Below are 19,768 nucleotides of genomic sequence, written 5' to 3' on the forward strand. Positions count from 1 at the left end.
AGTGGGTCTCTGAAAGCAGAAACCCAGCTGGAAAGGGACAGCTTCTGAAAAAGCTCTAAATGAGGAGTGGAGAATGCTTCCTGCGAAGCAGATCCTGGGGGCCTGTTACTGCTATGTTGTCATTATAAAGGATCTGTTGATAGTAAAATATGTATTACAACCTCTCCTGTTAATATCAACATCAGCTAACATTAAACTCTCTTTACGTGTCAGGAACTGGTAAGAGGTTTGACTGCGTTATTTTATTTAATCCTCCCAACAACATGGAGGTGGGGTCTGTTGTCCCCATTTTACAGTTGAGGAAAATAGGGCTTAGGGCAGTTAAGTAACTTATCCAAAGTCACACAACGGTTACATGCCATGGCTGGGATTCAAACCCAGGCCTGTCCGACTCCGGGGTGTTCACACTTAACCCCCCACCTGCAAAGGATTCATTTCAATGTGTCACTAGAAAAAAATCCATTGTCAGCCAGCGAGATATAGGTCTTTGTGAAGATACGTCACAAGCCAGCACATTATTAAGAAACAGGTGAATAATAAGGCCATTAAGTCCTGTGCATTCCTGAGAGAACGACATCACTGCGGGCTGCTAGGTCACAGAAGTCCGGTGGAGGAAATGGAAAAACCAGCCCTGTGCACACACCCGGCCCTGCCCAGCCATCAGCTGTGTCTATGTTGGTGCTGAGACGGTGCAGGCCTGGTAAAGCCAGGCTTTGTTTTGTCATTTAAGGTCCCATGAGAGTCAGCAATGCCAATGGCAGTGCTCAAAAGGCCTGACACCAGATGGCCCTGCTGTATGGGCCCTCTGCCCATTGCCCTGCCGGCGTCATCAGCCTCCCAGCTGCCAGCAATGGGCTGGACTTCCCCGGTCAGCTTCCTCCGCTCTCTGCTCAGCACATAAGTTGTCTAGCAGCGTGCGCCCTTGACCAGCCGCTCTCAATTACTGCTTTTACTGGGGTGTCGGGGACCGTCCTGGGCTGTGGCTAAGAGCCCTGGTGCCGGCTGGCACAGGTCCTTGGCCGTCTTCTAGCTCATCCGCTGCCAGCAATGCAAAACAGACCCGCGATTGTTTGCATGCGTGTTTTCATCTTTTCCTGGGTTTCCTTCTGTCTTATTGCAATATAATTAACATGCAATAGATGCACAGAGCTCAGTGCCTTGAGTTCTGACAACTGTTTATACACCTGGATAACCATGACCCAAACAAGGGATGGGACATTTCAGATCCCCCTAAACAGCTCACCTTTCCAGTCAATCCCCTCACCCCTCAACCATTGTCTGATTCCTAATTTCTATCATCATAGATTTCTTTTTGCATGCATTCTTACACAATCATTTCTAAAACCTAATTGGAAGATTCTAGATAAGTATCCACAGGCCTTTGGTGATAAAAAACACTTTTGATTATATTTATGTCCTGCCATTAAAATGCATACTAAATGTACAAAATATTTTTAAAAGAAAATTTAAAAGCCACCCGTGATCCTGTCACCCAAAATAACCACTGTTAGTGTTCTAGTGGGTTTCTTTTAGGACTAGTACACACACATTGATTATAGGCTGGCTCCCTGGTGTGGCGTTAGCTTTTTCTGTAAATAAATAAAGTTTATTGCTGTTCTGCTCAGAGCGGGCCATTTAGAATTCCCTGTGGGAGAGACAGCTCAATCAAAAATCAACCTGTAATTTAAGGTACCCACCCTCGTGGTTCAGTTGGGGCTGATATCTGAATTCACTATTTTCTTTTTTTCTTCTTCTCCCTAAAGCCCCCTAGTACATAGCTGTATATTCTAGTTGTAGGTCCTTCTGGCTGTGTTATGTGGGACACCTCGTCAGCATGGCTTGATGAGCAGTGCCATGTCCGTGCCCAGGATCCAAACCAGTGAAACCCTCGGACACCCAAGCAGAGCGCGTGAACTTAACCACTCGGCCACGGGGCTGGCCCCTGAATTCACTATTTTCCTATGTGGAATATGTCTTGCACACCTTTTCCCACTGGCAATCACGTGGGCATCTTGTGGTACCTCAGTTTCACTCCTCAGGACAATGGCTAGCTCCCTAAGATGCACCTGCTGCAAGGTGAGTAACACATTTGCCATGAACTCAGACCATCCCTAACATAGCCTCCAAAGTTGATTATCATTCTTCCAGCCACTTTTACTAAATGCAGTAACAGACATGCCCCCAATCCTATTTTTATAACTTTTCTTTCTTAAAAAAAAATGGCACTTTAATGACATTCTTAATTTGAGTTGCAGGAGTCTTCCAGAGATCCAAAGAATATGATGATGTCAGTTTCTGTTCTCCTTTTACATACGCTCCTGAGCAATAAGGTGACTAATGCTAAGCCATCAGCCCAGCCTGATTTATGCCATTGGTGAAGGGTATGATCAACTCAGATAATGGTATTGTGTGTGTGCATGTGAAAACAAAAAAAATTCTGGTAAAATATACCTAACACAAAAGTTACCATTTTAACCGTTTTTAAGTGTACAACTCAGTGCCATAAAGTACATTCACACTGTTGTGCAATCATCACCACCGTCCATCTCTACAACTCTTTTCACCTTGCAAAACTGGCATTTTGTACCCATTAAAAAACTCCCCATTCCCTGTGTCCTCAGCTCCTGGTAGCCTCTATCCTACCTTCTGTCTGTATGACTTTGGCTCCCCAACGTACTTCATATAAGTGGAATCATACAACATTTGTCCTCTTGTGAATGGCTTATTTCACTCAGCATAATGTCCTCAGGGTTTATCCATGTTGTAGCATGTATCAGGATTTCCTTTCTTTTTAAGGCTGAATAATATTCTGCTGTATGTACATACCACATTTTGCTTATTCATTCATCTATTTATGGACAGTTGGCTTGCTTCCACTTTGGGCTATTTTGAATAGTGCTGCTATGAACATGGGTGTACAAATATCTTTTGGAGGCCCTGCTTTCACTTCTTTTGGTATATACTCAGAAGTAGAATTATACAGTAATTCTATTTTTAATTTTTTGAGGAACTACCCTACTGTTTTCCATAGTGGCTACACCATTTTACATTCCAACCAGCAATACGCAAGCCTTCCAGTTTCTCCACATCCCGACCAACAGTTGTTTTTTCTGATTTTTTGCATCCTAAAGGGTGCAAAGTGGTATATCATCATGGTTTTGATTTGCAATTCCCTAATAATTAGTGATGTTGAGCATCTTTTCATGTGTTCGTTGGCCATTTGTATATCTGCTTTGAAGAAATGTCTACTCAAGTCCTTTGCCTTTATTTTTTTTTGCTGAGGAAGATTCACCTTGAACTAACATCTGCTGCCAATCTTCCTCTTTTTCTATGTGAGCTGTCACCACAGCATAACCACTGAGAGATGAGTGGTGTAGGTCCATGCCCAGGAAATGAACATGGGCCTCCAAAGTAGAGCGCGCCAGAACTTAACCACTAGGCCACCAGGCTGGCCCTGATTTTTTAACCAAGTTGTTTTTTGTTGTTGAGTTGTAGGCATTCTTTATATATTCTGAAGAGTAATCCCTTCTCTGACATACAATTTGCAAATATTTTCTCCCATTCCGTGGGCTGCCTTTTCACTCTATTGATAGTGTCCTTTGGTGGACAAAAGTTTTTAATTTTGATGTAGTCCAATTAATAATGGTGTTTAAAATAAGAGTCCAGGTGGAAAAGAAGAGAATAGCATTGGAATAAAACAGACCTGGTTCTTCTCTTAGCTATGCCACTGAATGAGCTAGGTGACCCCGGATCATTTAACTTCTCTGAACTTTATTATCCTCTCTGAAAGTGAGACAGGAGAAAGGAATACCTACCCCACGGGATTTCTGTGAAATTTGAATGTACATAGGGCAAGAATTGTAGCACCCAGCACTTGAAAGGCACACAGCTCTGAACCACGCCTGCCCCAGCATGTAGCATCCCATTCAACAGGACCCAGGACAGACAGTGTTTGAATTAACAAAGGGATCATTATCCTCATCTTATCAATGAGGAAATGGATGTATAGCCAAGTTACATAAAGAACTTGAGATCACAGTGCCTATAATACCACCCAGATCTTTTAAAAACTCCTGTTGTGGGTGCGCTCCCAGCCCCTGCCACCTCACCCATGGGACAGACCAGCTGCTCCAACCCATTCGCAGATGTGAGAACTGGGAAACCCTTAAAGACCATCCAGTCCACTCCCAACTTTCGGATGGTGAAACGAAATCTGAGGGAGGTTGAGAATCTTGCCCAAATTCACACAGCAGCTGAATCAGCCCTGATGGCCAGCTCTCCCTTTCAGTGCAGAAACGCATGTCCTTGATAAAGCAGAAGGAAAGCATTGTACCACGTCCAGCACCGCCCACTCCTCTCCAGAACACTCAGCCCCGTTCTCCTCCCATAGCGTCGTCTGGGGGAGAGGAGGACATTCCTAGCAGTACTGTGGAATAGCTTTGGGGCAAAACTTCTCAAGACAGTCAGATGTGTTTACCGAATTTACCAGCCGCTGGCCCCAGGGCTGCCAGTAGGACAAGGCACTTTCAAGAATTTGAAGGAAACGATGGGAAGACCCTCATATTTCTCCCCTTTTCCACTCTGTCCATATATGACCCTCAGCCAAGGTCAGCATACCTGCTGTTCCATATGGTGCCCCGACACTCCACTTTGAGACAGAAGGTGCACAAGGCTGCATAGTAGTTTATCCAGGAACATTCTAGCTGGGTGCTTCCAAGCAATGAGAAACAGACATTTCATTTTGCCTTTGCCTCAAAGAGCCTTTTCATCTTTCTTGTTTTGTGAAAGAATAATGCATAACTGATATGAATGGAAATCAAAATAAAGATTTACTCATAATTATGCCACTAAGTGACCTTCCTTTTTGAAGAAAAAGATCGTAACATTTGTTCTGAGCTCCATAAACCAAGGAGGAAATATGTGAGAATGCCTCTCTAATTGCCTCCACCATCACAGTGGGTTGGCCAAGTGGTTATTTCTCATGATAAACACTATCAAAGTCTGGAGGAAAAGCCAAGTGGATATAATATGGTACATTCTTTATTCTATATGGAGTTACGTTCAATGTGGGAAGGCATGTCAGATGATGAAATATTGTTGCTGTTACTACAGGATTCTCTCTGAGACCCCAGCCCATCATCACTGGTATCCCAGAAACATAGGTTGCTAGGTATGTGTGCATGTACGTATGAATGACACGTATAATTATTTTACAGTTCAACGCAAACATGTGAGCTCTTACTACATATCAAAGATCTCTGCTGGATGCTAGGGACAACAAAGATGACTAGGGTAGAGGTTGTGTCCTCAAGAGGTTCACAGATCAAGTGTGTAAAGAAATAAATGATATTCAGAGTGACAAATAAATGACAAAAATAACAGGAAAGTATAAGATATAGTGGGGACATGAAGAAAGCTTGGCGGGAGGCTATAGAGCTCTGGCTTTTTAAGGCATCCATCCTGTATGCTTCTGCTCTAGAAGCATCTCTCCTGCACAAGGGGTGAGAAGCTGGGAGGTGCTGGGAATACATCACTTGTTACAAACAGTAACTTTCTAAGAGCTCTCCAGGCAAAGTCTTTATAAATCTTCTTGTAACTTAGGGATTCTTTGTCGCATGATTTATAAATGTTATTTCAAGTATTATCTACCTAAAAAGAAAGTTAGAACAAGGAGAGAACTCTTTCTGAACAGCTATGATGAAGCCTGGAGCTCTGCCCAGCTAAGAATTTATCTGGGTCCTTCTATAGGGTAATGAGAAAGTTAGCATTTGAACCCAGAAATCCTAATTCTCAGATTTATAGGCAGACTACAGGGTGTGCAGTAGGGTGCTGAGCTTAAAAGCCCGTGTGGGTGCTTCATCAGGTACCCATATTCTAGACGCACAGCCACAAGTAAACTATGTAAAATCTACTAAAATATTCAGTTTGGAATTCTCTCATAGCGAAATTTGCTGTTTGGCATAAGGCATTTGTAATTGCCATCAGACTCAAAAGCAGTGTTTTAATCTCCCATGAAGCTCTGTGAATGCTTGTCTAGGAGACAATGGAGAGAACAGACTTCAACCAGCTGCATAACCTTGGGCAAATTACTGGACTTCTGAATCTCTGTGTCCTCGGTTCAACCCTAGAAATAACGACATCCACCCCCTCCGAAGAGTTGTCCTGAGTTGAGATAATGAATAGAATGGCATGGAACAAACATTGCTAACTTTTAGTAATCCATAAGAATTTAACATAGTATAAAGATTTAGATAAAGATGCCACATCTATCCTCTCTGCGGTCTAAGAGATTTTCTCGTCTTTCTGGTGCAGGGACCAGAGGAACAAAGTCGTGGACCACCAATCTGCAGGTGGTCCTCCAGGAGACAAGAAAATGCTCAACATCATCAGTGCTACAGTTGTCCCCTTTCGGGGGCCCAACCTGACAGGCAGACTTCACAGAGGCCGGCGCCCGCTCGCCAATATTGCAGCAGCTCTCTGGTTTCACATGCTTATCACCAGACTTTTCTAAGGATTTTAACAAACACAGTCGAAATATGACATACCCATCCTTGTATGCAGGAATTGTCACTGTTTCTGGAGAGGGCGTGGCCATGCCCCAGAAGCATCCATAAGAAATGCTCAGATAATATCTCCTTTCTCAGGTACAGTGTTCTGTGATGTAAATACATGTCTATAGACATTATCTAATTTGACTCCCTCACTACACCCTCATGAGTGAGGCAGACTAATTATCTCCATTTTCCAAGGGAGGAAATGGGCTCAGGGAGAGAGGAACTAACTGTCTAGGGTCCCATGGCTAGGAAACGGCCATCAGGGACTTAGATCACTGTCCTTCTGTCACACACACAGCCTACCTCTTAGAGGCCATGATTGGTGCATCCAGACTGGCTGGACCTGAAGACATAGGGAAGGAGTTTTAACTCACAGCCAAACTATCAGAGTAACAGGAGCTCCTCCTTTCAAAGAAGGTCATAAGTCTCTATTCTCTGGGCCAAGCGTTGACCATGGAGTGTGCATGTGACTCTGCTGGTTGTGACAGCCCTACTCTGCTTGCCTGACTGTCTCTCCCTCCCTGAGAAGCATGCCCATGCTGTCTCCCTCTCCCTGAGATGCATGCCCATGCTGTCTTTCTCTCTCTCTCTCTCTCTCTGAGAAGCATGCCCACGCTGTCTCCCTCTCCCTGAGATGCATGCCCATGCTGTCTTTCTCTCTCTCTCTCTGAGAAGCATGCCCATGCTCTCTCTCTCTCTGAGAAGCATGCCCATGCTCTCTCTCTCTCTGAGATGCATGCCCATGCTGTCTCTCTCTCTCTCTCTCTCTCTGAGAAGCATGCTCATGCTCTCTCTCTCTCTCTCTGAGATGCATGCCCATGCTGTCTCCCTCTCCCTGAGATGCATGCCCATGCTGTCTCTCTCTCTCTGAGAAGCATGCTCATGCTGTCTCTCTCTCTCTGAGATGCATGCCCATGCTGTCGCTCTCTCTCTCTCCCTGAGATGCATGCCCATGCTGTCTCTCTCTCTCTGTGATGCATGGCCATGCTGTCTCTCTCTCTCTCTCCCTGAGATGCATGCCCATGCTGTCTCTTTCTCTCTGAGAGGCATGCCCATGCTTCCTTGGTTTTGATGCCATTATTGGCTCGTGTATTCTGTCTTCCACCCTCACCAACCTGCTCTCCTGGCTCCTCTCTTACTTACCAACCCTCATCTAAGTCCCCAAGCCTCTTCCTGGGGCCCTTTCTCCCCCTAACAAAGCAAAAACAATAATAAAGGAGGTGAGAAGGGTGCTGAAAGAAAGAGGCTCCAACCAGAAATGAGAGCTCCCAGTTGTTGACTGCCCTGGGACCAAAGAGAAGGCATGTCCCCCCAGTCCAGGCCTGTCTTCTACACTCCCCTCTTCTTCCCAAACTACTGTGAGAGTCTGTGAGCTATGGTGAGCTCTGCAAAGAAAGACCTGTATTCTCCGGAATATTTAGAATATTCTACGGACAGCAGCGTGGGTAGGAGGGCGAGTCTGCACTCTGGAGCTGGAATACCTAGGTTCAAGTCCCAGCCCTACCACATAACTGTGTAGCCATCCCTGGGCTGTCCACTAAAACTCTCAACGCTCTAGTTTTCTCATTTCTAAATTGAGAATCATAATCCCTAACTCATAGAGTTTGGGGAAGATTAATTCAAATTAATACATAAAAGTACTTAGAATACTGCTTGGCACATAGTAGTGCCCAACGAATGGAAGCTAAAAGAATAGCAATTGTATTATTCAGAACACATTTAAGGCTGAAACACGTAGACAGTCAGAAGTTACAAAGAGCTGAATAAAAAAGATGACATCTAGCTCAGGATTCATTCATTCAACAAGGTTTTTTGAGTGCCTATTCTGTACCAGGCAGGGTTCTACGCCCTAAAGATGCAGTAGGGCACAAGAGAAATGAGTTCTCTGCTTTCACGGAGCTGACGGTCTGGTGGGGAGCACAGACAAGAGACATATTGGCTTGTGGTAAATGGCTGTGCAGTGAATTAAAATAAGGCACATGAATGACTGTGACCAGACGGCCTCCCTGGGCTGTGAAGGCAGGAACGGCCTCTCCCAGAGGAAACTCTCAGAAGACTCACATTCATCCGTGGGAGGAGAAATAATATCCACAGCTGTGAAGCAGGCAAGAGCCTCAGCTAGTCCCAGCTCACGGCAAACCAGGAAAGCAGCTGAGAGCAGAGCCCGTGGCAACTTCAAAGTGAGGGATCAGAACACACAAACTCTCATTTGGACCAGTCTTTATACTCTACAAACTGGTATAGAGCAGATTAAGGGGACTATATTTTCAAAAGGAAAAATCTAATTTAGATCAATATTTATGAAATAGCTCCTGTTTTAGGAGGAACTTAGAGAGGAATTTCTCTCAGGTCTTAGCATCTCAAAAAGCTGTATTTGTCCTAGGCAATTGCATTTAAAAATTTTTTTTACAGATGCTATGAATCTTGCAAATGTCTTTGCCTTTCTTTTTTGGCCTATAGGAAGCTCAAACCCGAATTTGTGACAGGGCCTGCTGGTGTGCATTGTTTTTCCTGAAACGACTTAGTTCCTGGCTTTATTTTTTCTGTTTTACTCTTAGATTTTCTTTGCTTTTTTTAAAGATTGGCCCTGAGCTAACATCTGTTGCCAATCTTTTTATTTTCTTCTTCTCCCCAAAGCCCCCCAGTACAGAGCCGTATATTCTAGTTGGAGGTCCTTCTAGTTCTGCTGTGTGGGACGCTGCCCCAGCATGGCTTGATGTGTGGTGCTAGGTCGGCACCCAGGATCCGAACTAGCGAAACCCTGGGCCACCGCAGTGGAGCACGCAAACTTAACCACTCAGCCACGGGGCTGGCCCCAGATTTTCTTTGCTTCAATCTCTTTATTTGTTGTAGCACAGGTATGTGTGTGTGTAAAATATATGCCCCGAATCCTCTTTAGAACAAGTTAGATTACAATAAATTTACAGCTTTAGGTAATTTAGCACCTATTTAAAAATAAATTATTTTCTACATCTGCTTATATAATCCACATTTTCTGTACCATGGGAATGTTTTTCTAAAAGAGTTTCAATTCACCTTAGTCCCCCACCCCCACCCCTCCCGCCCACCCAGTCCTACTGCCTTTTTTTAAAGGGGCAAACCCCTTCCACTGCACATGCACAACTGCAACTGGTCCAAAGCTTTCCCTCTCCTTAGGCTACCGCCTGGGGCTGCAGCGACTATCTCCTCTGCTTTTCTTCATTTTCGCGTCATCCCTCTACCCATTCTGCACCCAGCTTCATTTCCCTAAAACACCAATTGAGCAAATCAGGCCTTTGACGGTTTAAAGCCTTCAACAGCTCCTACTGCTCACAGGGGTAACTGAAGACTCCTTATCCTGACATCATCTCCTTCTCCATCACATAATTCTCCAGGTAGCTCCCCTGACTCTCCCTGGACAGGTCTTCTCTTTCCCCACCTCCGTGCACCGACTCATACTGGCGCCTCCCCCTCCCCATCCAGCCCGCAGACCCCAGCACAACGCCTGCTCTCCTCTGAAGCCCCCCCAAACGGCTCTGCCTCGCAGTGGTTTCCCCCACTTCAAGATGTTGCCAGCTGACCATTTGATGAATTGCTCCATTCCACACTGCAAAACTGCAATTTTATGGAACCTGTCTTTGTATTATTTAATTTTGTGCACGTTTTACAACCTGTTTGCCCGCTGACATTGTAATCTTCTTGATGGAAAGGACTTTATATATTGTTGTATCCCCTGTGATGCCCTATGGAGTATCACATATAGCTGGCATGCCACAAATACATAATAGTTTATGTCTATTTCCCTTCAAAACACAAAGTGTAAAGCAGATGACAGGCAAATACTTAATACCCTCAATAAACAAAGCAATCAGACTCATATGACAATTCACTAAAATGCAAGTGGTTAAAAAACATAGGAAGGGTTTAATTTTACTGGTAATAAAGGATACAAGTAGGGGCCGGCACCGTGGCCTAGTGGCTAAGTTGAGCATGCTCTGCTTTGGTGGTGTGGGTTTGGTTCCTGGGCGCAGACCTACACCACTCGTCAGCAGCCATAATGTGGTGGTGACCCCCATACCAAAATAAAGGAAAACTGGCACAGATGTTAGCTCAGGGCCAATCTTCCTCACAAAAAAAAAAGAAAAAGAACACAAGTAAAAATTATATAACTTTCCTGTTAAATTAGCAAAGATTAGAAAAAAATCTCAATATTTAATGCTTTTGATAGGCACTCATATCTGCTAGTGGGAATGTAATTAACACAAATTGAAAACAATTTGACAATATGTAACAAATCTTTAAAATGTTCATATACCTTGATCAACCCATTTGGAGGGCTATAGCCGAGGGAAATACTCCAAAATTCAGAGAAAACTTTGGGCACCAGGTCTCCCCAAGGTTATAATAGCGAATCTTTATGAACAACGTAAACATACCATAAGAAAATCATACCTCTATCCAGTGGACTGTTACACAGCCATTAAAAATGGCAGCCAGCAAGTTTTTATTAACTTGAGGGGAATGCTTATATTCTAAAGTTAGGTCGAAAGAACACAAAATGAATAATTCCAACCACATAAACAAATGCACAGAAGGAAAGATATCAAAACAGGAAAAGTAGTTAGACTTATTTATAGTTTACTGTGTTTTCCAGAAAAAAAAAAACAAAGATGCTTTTTAAATTAGATTTTCCTTTTCTTTGGTACAAGGAATACTATCACAAGCACTGTTATTAAACTTACGGGACATCAGTTTTTGTTTATTTTCATTTTTTTATTAAGAAACAGAGGAGAGAGAGAGTTGAGGGAAGGGGAAAGCGGAAACAGCTCTCTTATCCTAATTAAGCTCGGCCTCAAGAGGGGTGCTGTCATTTTTGTAGAGCCAGGAAACAGGCTCAGGTCCGGGACTACCTGAGGGGCACAGCCAGGCTCAGACCCAGGCTGCGGAGCTCTCGGATGCTCCTTCACCATCACACCCAGGGAAACAGGCTAGGATTGGGTGAGAAAGACAAAGGAAAGGGCAAAGCAGGAACACAAAATCCTAGGGGTAATTTACATAATTATAGAAAAGGTTGGTTTTAGTGGGTAGGATGGTAGATGGTTTTTTCCCGCCTCTCTTTTCCAGATTTTTATAAGGAGATATTAACTTTTTATTTTTATTTATGTGCAAGTAAAAAACTACAACCATTTCAATTCACTGGACTATGACCATCAAGAGAGAAAAAAGGCACGCTACTCGCCCTGTCCCCCTCCTAAGGGGAATAAAGGAGTTGGCAGAGGGGGTGAGGGGAGGCATGCCACACAGCTCCCACTTGAACGAGCCATACACTGCACCATGGGGCTGCAGGAGCCTCAAGATTTGGGGGAGGAGGTTGGAGCGTGTGTGTGTGTGTGTGTGTGTGTGTGTGTGTGTGTGTGTGTTGGGAGGAGCAGCAGGAGCTATGGAACCTACTGCAAAGGCACCTCAGGGGGAGTCAGCCCCATCTTGCAGTTTCCCCACACCATCCACAACACACACACACACGCACACACGCACGTGCTCTGTAAGGCACATTTACAAAAACTTGTGCGCCATTGCTATTTTCCCTCCCGTCCGCATTCTCAACCACAAAGCATGAAGACAGGTGTGTGCGAGGATGGGGCAGCACCTGGAGGGGAGGAGGGGTTCCTTCGAGCAGCTTCTGTTTTGATGGGATCAGGCTACACAGACTGTGGTTCTGGGGAAATGCTTTCCAAGTGCTCTTCATGGGCAGCTGCCCTAATTCTGGAGGGTAGCGCGTCTTAGAGAGCTCTGCCTCACCTCGGTGGGTAAGCGGGATGCTCCTAGGCAGCACCACCATGCTCCATCCCAGGAGAGGGGAATAGAGAAACTTTTAATTCTAACACAAAGAAGAACTAATGGGAATCCATTTTTGCAGAGAATTTGCCCGCAATCTCGCTATCCCAGTAGAAAATGCTTTTATTTTTCCAGGTCCCTTGTCAATCTGTGTTCGTAGGTATAAACAAGACTGTAGGAAGTCACTTGTGTCCTTTTGGAGAGCCAGTTCCAGAAAGTGACTGGGATTTAGGAAAAAGTGAGTGGTGAGGAGGCAGCTGGGGTGAGTTTGGTGAAGGGAAAGAGAAAGTAGTTCAGTGGCTTGAGTGGCTAGCTAGGTCAAGGTGATCTGCATGTTTAAGCTGGAGTGGGAAGTGATGCAAACAGGCATCTTCAGGAGCTGGCAGACAGGAAGAGAGGAGGCTAAAGGCCCAAGAGGACCTGAAGTGTCCAGGCTTTTGAGCAATCTGTCTTGTGTGTGCAGAACTCTTATGACGCATTGTCACATCTAGGGCCCAGCTCTGATGCTCACAACAGACCTGGGGAGGCTAGATGGGCGTCTCATCACTTTATCTAGGATATAGTTCAGAGATATGACCCCATTTGCCTAAGGTCGCATAGCTGTGAACTGTCTCTTGGATTGAGATGGACTGACCCAAGGTCTAGGATTCTTTCTGGCCCAGAGAGCACTGTGGCCTCTAGCAAAGACAGGGGGCGCTTATTCTCCCACAGATAGAAGGAAGAAGATGGAAGAGACTGAGGCCACAGGAAGACTGAGTTGTTGGAGGCAGAGGTAAAGTGAGGAGGGGAGAAGAGGGGAAATGAAGATCTGTCCAGGATGGCCAAGCAGCTGAGAGGTGGCAATGGGAGTTAGATTATACAAATTCACAATCATCAAGTGGCCAAGGTGGACGGTCAAGGAACATCTTTACCTAAAGCTCTTAGGTAACTTTTGGCTCTACACAGGGCCTTACTGCCCATCAGTTAATAAAATCTCTGGTGGCATTTTCCTAACAGGCATTTACCCAAGGCATCAGGGGGAGCTAGGAGGCCCCAGTTTTCATTTTGCCACATTCCATCTAACTGTGTCATCTTGGATAAATCACTTGGAAAATAAGAACCAAATATAAGAAGTCTATGATGCTATGCCTTCCCAACCTCCCTATCTACGTCTCTTTTCATCCCTCTGTTGACTCTGGGGAGAGACTGATTGCAAGTATCACTTGGACCCTTTCTTTTCATGAAAGTCAAGAAAATCCTAAAATCCAGGCCAATGAGCCCCCACCTTGGAGAGTGAGCTGCCTCTCACACTCCTAAGACATGGCTTTGCACTAAGCAAGACTCAATAATAATCTCCCAACCAGCATTGGCATGACTTCCCTTTGCTGCAGGCAACTGCCCAGAGGATTCCTTCATTATAATCTTTCTATGAATGATTCAGGGGTAATTACCATCTCTGTTTGCATCTGGAGGAATAAAAACATAATGTAAAAGAGAAATGAAAATCCTCGGTTATCTGAAAATAGTACCCAGACACGTTGGCTTCTGGGTTCACCGTTCTGGACCATTCAACTCTTCCCTGACTGGCTTCATACAATAGAGTAGACTGGCACCCTCAACGCTCAGGTGTCCTGGGATCAGGTATCACACTGTCTTGGACTGAATGCCATGAGGTGGCCCAGCAGAACCAGGGTTCCTAATTCTTAGCCATCCTGATGGGCCTTGTCCTAACTCCTTCCCCACTGCAGGTGCCCTGCAGTCACATGCTTTTGTCAAGTGATCTGCAGCTTCAGGCTGCTCCAGCTCTGCAGAAGAGAATAGGGGGAAAAACTGAGAGAGTAAGAAAATATAGCTCTCTCCTGGGGACCTCACAATCTCCTAGCTTATGAAACACAGCTGCCGGTTACCTTCCCCCAGAATCCCCACTGGCCAGCAGAACAGGCTCTGAGGTCAACCTCTCCTCCCACCCTACTCCCCATTGGGTCCATCCAAGAGATATAATACTTGCAGAGGGGACCTGCTGATGTCTTGACCTGGTTCAGAAATGTGGACGTGTTACCCACTGGGCAGGGAAGGAGGCTGCTGAAAACGTTGAGTGTCTCTCTCTCAATAGTGAGGCCCACCAATTGCTAAGCCTTTGCACCATGCTCTCAGCTTCCTCTGCCTCCAACAAACTTTGTGACTCACAGTCTGTTTGCAGAATGAGGCAGCTGAGCAGCCTCAGTGATGGGTTAAATTGGGAACATGCTCTTCTCCCTACATCCACCCCTCAGGTGCCACCTGAGCCCTACCTGGTGATGGGGGTGGGAGGTGAGCATAGCTCCAGTTCTTTTGCTCTCCCTAGAAGAGCTGTCAGAACCTGGGTTCTGATGGACTTCTGTCCATTGGGATCATTTCTCTTTCTCTCTCTCTCTCTCTCTCTCTCTCTCTCTCTCTCTCTCTCACTCACACACACACACACACACACACACACCCAGCAGCCCAGAAGGTCTGGAGGCTCTGTAATGCAGTTGATTTCTAGACTGGTCTGGGTCTCCAGTACTCCACTCATTAGAGCTGCAATGTGCGACCCAAAGTGCTCTCTTTTCTTCATCCACACTGCCTCCAAAACCAGAGGAATTCCTGGCAAATTTTAAAGCAGAACAGTGCCTCATGAGGGTCTGGTTAACTGTTGCACATCAGTTGAGGGTTGGCCCTGGAAAGGGGGAAGAGAGGTCAGAGGACAGCCAGAAGGTGGCTACCCAGAGCTGCATGGGCACCCTCAGCAGCCTCTCCTCCCTTCATGACTGCGAAGGACAAATCTGGAAGTTAGGGAACCTGGGTGCCACCGGCAGCAGGGGCAGGCAGACGCCACGTCCATCCAGGGGCGGCGAAATGAGTCTCCCAGGACTGGCTCGCTCCCCAGCCCTCTGCACCGCCGGCGCCGCCTCCCACAGCCTAGGAGCCGGGCGTGAGGCAGGCAGCGAGCGTCGCCCCGCAATCCCGGACCGGCTTCCCGCATAAAACTCCCCAGCACAACCCGCTTTTGTCAATTCTGCAAACGCTGTCACACGACCACCTCCATCAACGCCCCCGTCTGCTCGGCTCCAGGGGAGACCCGCTTTCCCCGGAACCCTGCCGCTCAGGATCACCCAGCCCCCCGCCCCCCGATGGACCACCGCCCACCCGCCCCAACGCCAGCAAACCACCAGCCCAAAGGGTCTCCGAGATCCCCAGGGTCCCCGGCCCTAGGCATCTTTGTCCTTTCAGCACAGACGCGCGCACACAGAGCGACAAGAGCCCAGTCAGGCACCGAGTCCGCGCCCCCTGGCCTCGCCGGGGCCCCGCAGAGGGACAATGGTCCGCGTCCTGCAAGTTTGCGAGCCGGAGGCAGAGCCCTCCTTACCGTACATCTCGGCGGGGCCAGCGCCTCCCGGGAGGCTGCGTCGCCGCGTCGCCTGCAGCCAGCCCCCGGCGGCGCCTGCCTTTCATTCACGGCCGGCGCGGTGGATGGCGGCTGCCGGCGAGGCCGGGGCGGGGCGGGGCGGGAGCGAGGGCCGGACGCGGGAGGGCCGGAGCCAGCACCGAGAGCCCATTCAGGGGCCGGGGCTGAGTGCGGCCGGCCCCCGCTCGGGTTTCTGGGCAGGGCTGCGCCGAGAGGGGAGGTGGCTATGCTAATACAGACGGCCCTCCCTCCCGTCTCCGCCACTGCCGGGCGGCCCCGGCCCGCGCCCCGCCCTGCCCCGCCCCTCCCCAGGCAAACACCCTTGCTCCGCCCACCCCGGTGCCCGCCCCCTCGGAGAAACCCAAATCCCAAAATGCGCCTTTTCCCAGGTTGTCGCCCCAAGGTCCTGGGCGGCGGGTTTTCCGGCTGCAGCGTTCCCCGGGGGAGTCACCCATCCGAACTCCTTGCTCCTGTCGGAATGCTCAGGCCCACAGCTGAGATCTCCCCGAACCCGTGGGCCCCGAGGGTCAGCAGGGGCGCTGGAAACTGCAGGTACACCCACTCCCCTAAATTTGTCCAGGGTGCATCGGCTGAGCCAGGAGGCGCAAGGAAGAGGAATTGGAGAACAACCCTCCGCCCTCCCTTGGCGCCCTGAGTCTCGTTCTCTAATTAAGCCCTTAGCTGTGGCCCTCCCAGACCCTCTGGCCAGGTGTCTGCTGCCAAAGAGCGTCCTTCCTGCGCCAGGTACGCGGGAAACGCACCGCACCTCGCCGCGCAAGTGCGGCAGGAAGTCAGCTTGCTTTCCCTTTCCCAGGTTTATACGTGTAGTTCACCAGCTTTGCGGCCAGCATGCTCTCCACCTGTACCCCAGGGCCGCCTGTTCCACCTTCTGTGACCGCGTGGGAAACAGATCCAGAGGGGCAGAAGGCTCACGACCCACACCCTGAAGACATCCCCAAGCCCAGCTCAGGATTTCCCTAAGGCTTCTCACCCAGCCTCCTCCATGTCTCACACATTCACCTGTCCTGTTAATATCTATTCTCTAGTTTTTCCTCTTACCCTGTGGTTAAGGTTTTTTGTCCTCAAAATATTCTGCTAGTGGAAGTTAGGGGATTTGATGGTCTCCCATTGTACGGAAAAGGAAACTGACGCCGTGAGAGGTTAATTTGTACTCTTTTTCCTAGATACACTGAGCCATGTGTCTGCAGGCCAGTCATCTGCCGGCTCTGCAGCGCTTCCTGCAGCGCTGTTGGGAAATTTATATGAAACCTACATGAAAGTACACAGTGGGCACTCACAGATTTATTTTCATTCCTTCCTTCCTCACACAAGGCAGGGATAGAGCCAGAGAGAGAATCCAGGTTGCTGGACTCTTGGAACAGTGCTCTCTTTTTGTATCCCAAACCAATGCTTCCTATTTCTTGCTGTTTCCACGTTTTGGTCCTGTTTCTTTACCTCTCTCAGCAGCACGTGCAAACCTTGGAGGCGCCCTGGGAAACTCTGGGAGGGCTCCTGGAGCTCACGTTTAGTCTAGGCCATCACACGACTCACAAAGTGGCTCTGTCTCTATTCTCTAGTTCTAGGACCAGGCCAGGTGGCTTTGAGATCTGCTGAGAGTCATACCTGCACCAGGGCAGAAGGGAGAATTTGGAGCCTAGCTTGGTCTGGACATCTGGAGATACTCCCAGCCCACAGTTCTGTTCAACACAAAATATGCTCATTAAACACTGCTGTCTGCAGCACAGTGGGAAATGCAGTGTCTGTCTTCACAGAGTGAAATGTCTAGCAGGGAGTACAAGACAAATACTGACAAAAACATTGCGTGATGAGGAACAAGGCGGTAAATTGTGCATGAGAGGCACAGACCTCTATTTAGACATTCAGAGGGCTGATAGGTTAATTCATTCTTTTTATCAAATATTTATTGATCACTCCCTATTATGTGCTAGACACTGTGAAAAGTACTCAGGAGAGGGGAGACATGCAAAAATTTTAATAAAATCTAATAATTATGACAGCAGAGGCCCATAGAAGGAAAAGGGTAGAGCTTCATGAAGAAAAAACATTCAGGATGGGCTTTGAAGAATGGGCAGAAGTTCTAGACATGGAGATAGTGTAAATAATTCCAGCCGGAGGGATTACAATTTGCAAAGGTTGGGATAGTAGAGGATAGAGTATGTGAGGCACAGCGTGGAACCCGCCTGGCTGGAGCAGAGCCAAGGAGGGGAGCAGAAGTAGAAAGGAGGCTGGATGGGTCATCTGGGGCCATGTGGGAGGGCCTTGAATGCCCAACCCAAAGTCTTTCTTTTGTGTTCAATCTGGGGTTGCCAGATTTTGCAAATAAAATGCAGGATGACCTATTAGATTTGGATTTCAAATAAATACGGAATAATTTTTAGGTATGTCCCATGCAACATTTGTGAGATACTTATACTAAAAAAAATGTTTATTGTTTATTCAAAATTCAGATTCAGCCTCTGTTTTATGTAGCAGCTTTAGTTAGATTGTCCCTTGGAGGGTGCTCCTGGATCCTCATGGCTGAACCAGGCCTGGAGTAGCCCTCCTCACCCCAATCTCTGTGCCCAAATAGATCCCAGTGGTATGTGGCTCCTAAGGGCACAGAGGTGGGGTCACTCTGGCCAGTCTGTACCCTTTGGCATGGGTGCTTTGGCCAGAGGGCTGAGGGTCCTCTGGGCCCTGTGTGTTCAGTGGTGAAGGAATCGGCCCATACCCAGCTTCTCTGAGGCGTAGTCAAGATGTTTGGATGAAATTTGTGCAGAAAATGGTGCTGTCAAGGTCTAAGGTACTGGTGCTTCTCCCATATGAGGAGGCCGAGACTTGGGGGGAACACAATCTTCTGGCTCACAGTTTAAAAGAAAAGAGCAGAACCCAAGGATCCCAATATCCAGAATAGTGTGCTCATGAAGAGACACTGAGCAAATTTCAACTATTTAGGTGAACCATGGAAAGGAGGGAAAGTCGGAATTGAGATTCCTATCCTACCTAGGTTCTTACTTTATCTGCAGAAAGCTACAACACGGTGATGGGGAGTGACAGGAAGGAAAGTGGAGAAGAAATAACACTTACTGCGTGCCCACTGTGCCACGCATTTTACATGGGTTCTCTCATGTGACGCTCTCAGAAACCTTGCAAGGTCAATACCATCTCAGTAGTGCCCCCTTATCCGTGGTTTCGCTTTCTGTGGTTTCAGTTACGTGCAGTCAACTGTGGTCTGAAAATATTAAATGGAAAATTCCAAAAGTAAACAATTCGTAACTTTTAAATTGTGCACCATTCTGAGTAGCATGATGAAATCTCACGCTGTCTGCTCCTTCCTGCCCAGGATGTAAATGTCCCTTTTCCCAGCGTATCTACACTCTATAGACTACCCAGCGTTAGTCACTTAGTAGCTGTCTCAGTTATCAGATTGGCTGTCTGGGTACCACAGTGCTTGGGTTCAAGTAATCCTTATTTTGCTTAATAATGGCCCCAAAGCGCAAGAGTAGTGATGCTGGCAATTCAGATATGCCAGAGAAAAGCCATAAAGTGCTTCCTTTAAGTAAAAAGGTGACAGTTCCCAACTTAATAAGGAAAGAAAATACATCGTGTGCTGAGATTGCTAAAATCTACAGTAACTTTTATTACAGTCTATTCTATTTTATTAGTTATTGTTGTAAATCTCTTACTGTGCCTAATTTATGAATTAAACTTTATGATAGATATGTATGTATATGGAAAAACATAGGGTACATAGGGTTTGGTTCTATCCATGGGTTCAGGCATCCACTGGCGGTCTTGGAATGTATCCCCAGCAGATAAGGGGGAACCACTGTATTCCCATTTTACAACTGGGAAACTGAGGCCCAGAGAGATGAGATAACTCTCTAGTAAATAGCTGAGCAGGAATTCAAGCCTAGGAGACTCTGCCCAAGACCCTTTCCTCTCCAGCACACCACGACGCCTTGTAGTCCACTCATGTGCACATAACGACTGTGCT

General features: G+C 47.0%; 1 protein-coding gene across 5 annotated transcripts in view; it reads right to left on the bottom strand.

Moving 5' to 3' along the window:
- EFR3B (EFR3 homolog B) overlaps positions 1-15,978 on the bottom strand; it is an 86,675-nt gene extending 70,697 nt beyond the window's left edge. For 3 of the 5 annotated variants that reach the window (XM_070512497.1, XM_070512494.1, XM_044772063.2), the window contains exon 1: positions 15,733-15,966. In XM_070512497.1, coding sequence (XP_070368598.1) covers positions 15,733-15,739 — 7 coding nt within the window. In that variant the 5' untranslated portion in view covers positions 15,740-15,966. Of the gene's footprint in view, positions 1-15,732 lie in introns of all 5 variants that reach the window. The other 2 variants (XM_044772065.2, XM_070512495.1) reach the window with 2 other exon arrangements.
- Between the last annotated feature and the right edge of the window lie 3,790 nt (positions 15,979-19,768).

Source organism: Equus asinus, chromosome 6, assembly GCF_041296235.1.
Source record: "Equus asinus isolate D_3611 breed Donkey chromosome 6, EquAss-T2T_v2, whole genome shotgun sequence".
NCBI lineage: Eukaryota > Metazoa > Chordata > Mammalia > Perissodactyla > Equidae > Equus > Equus asinus.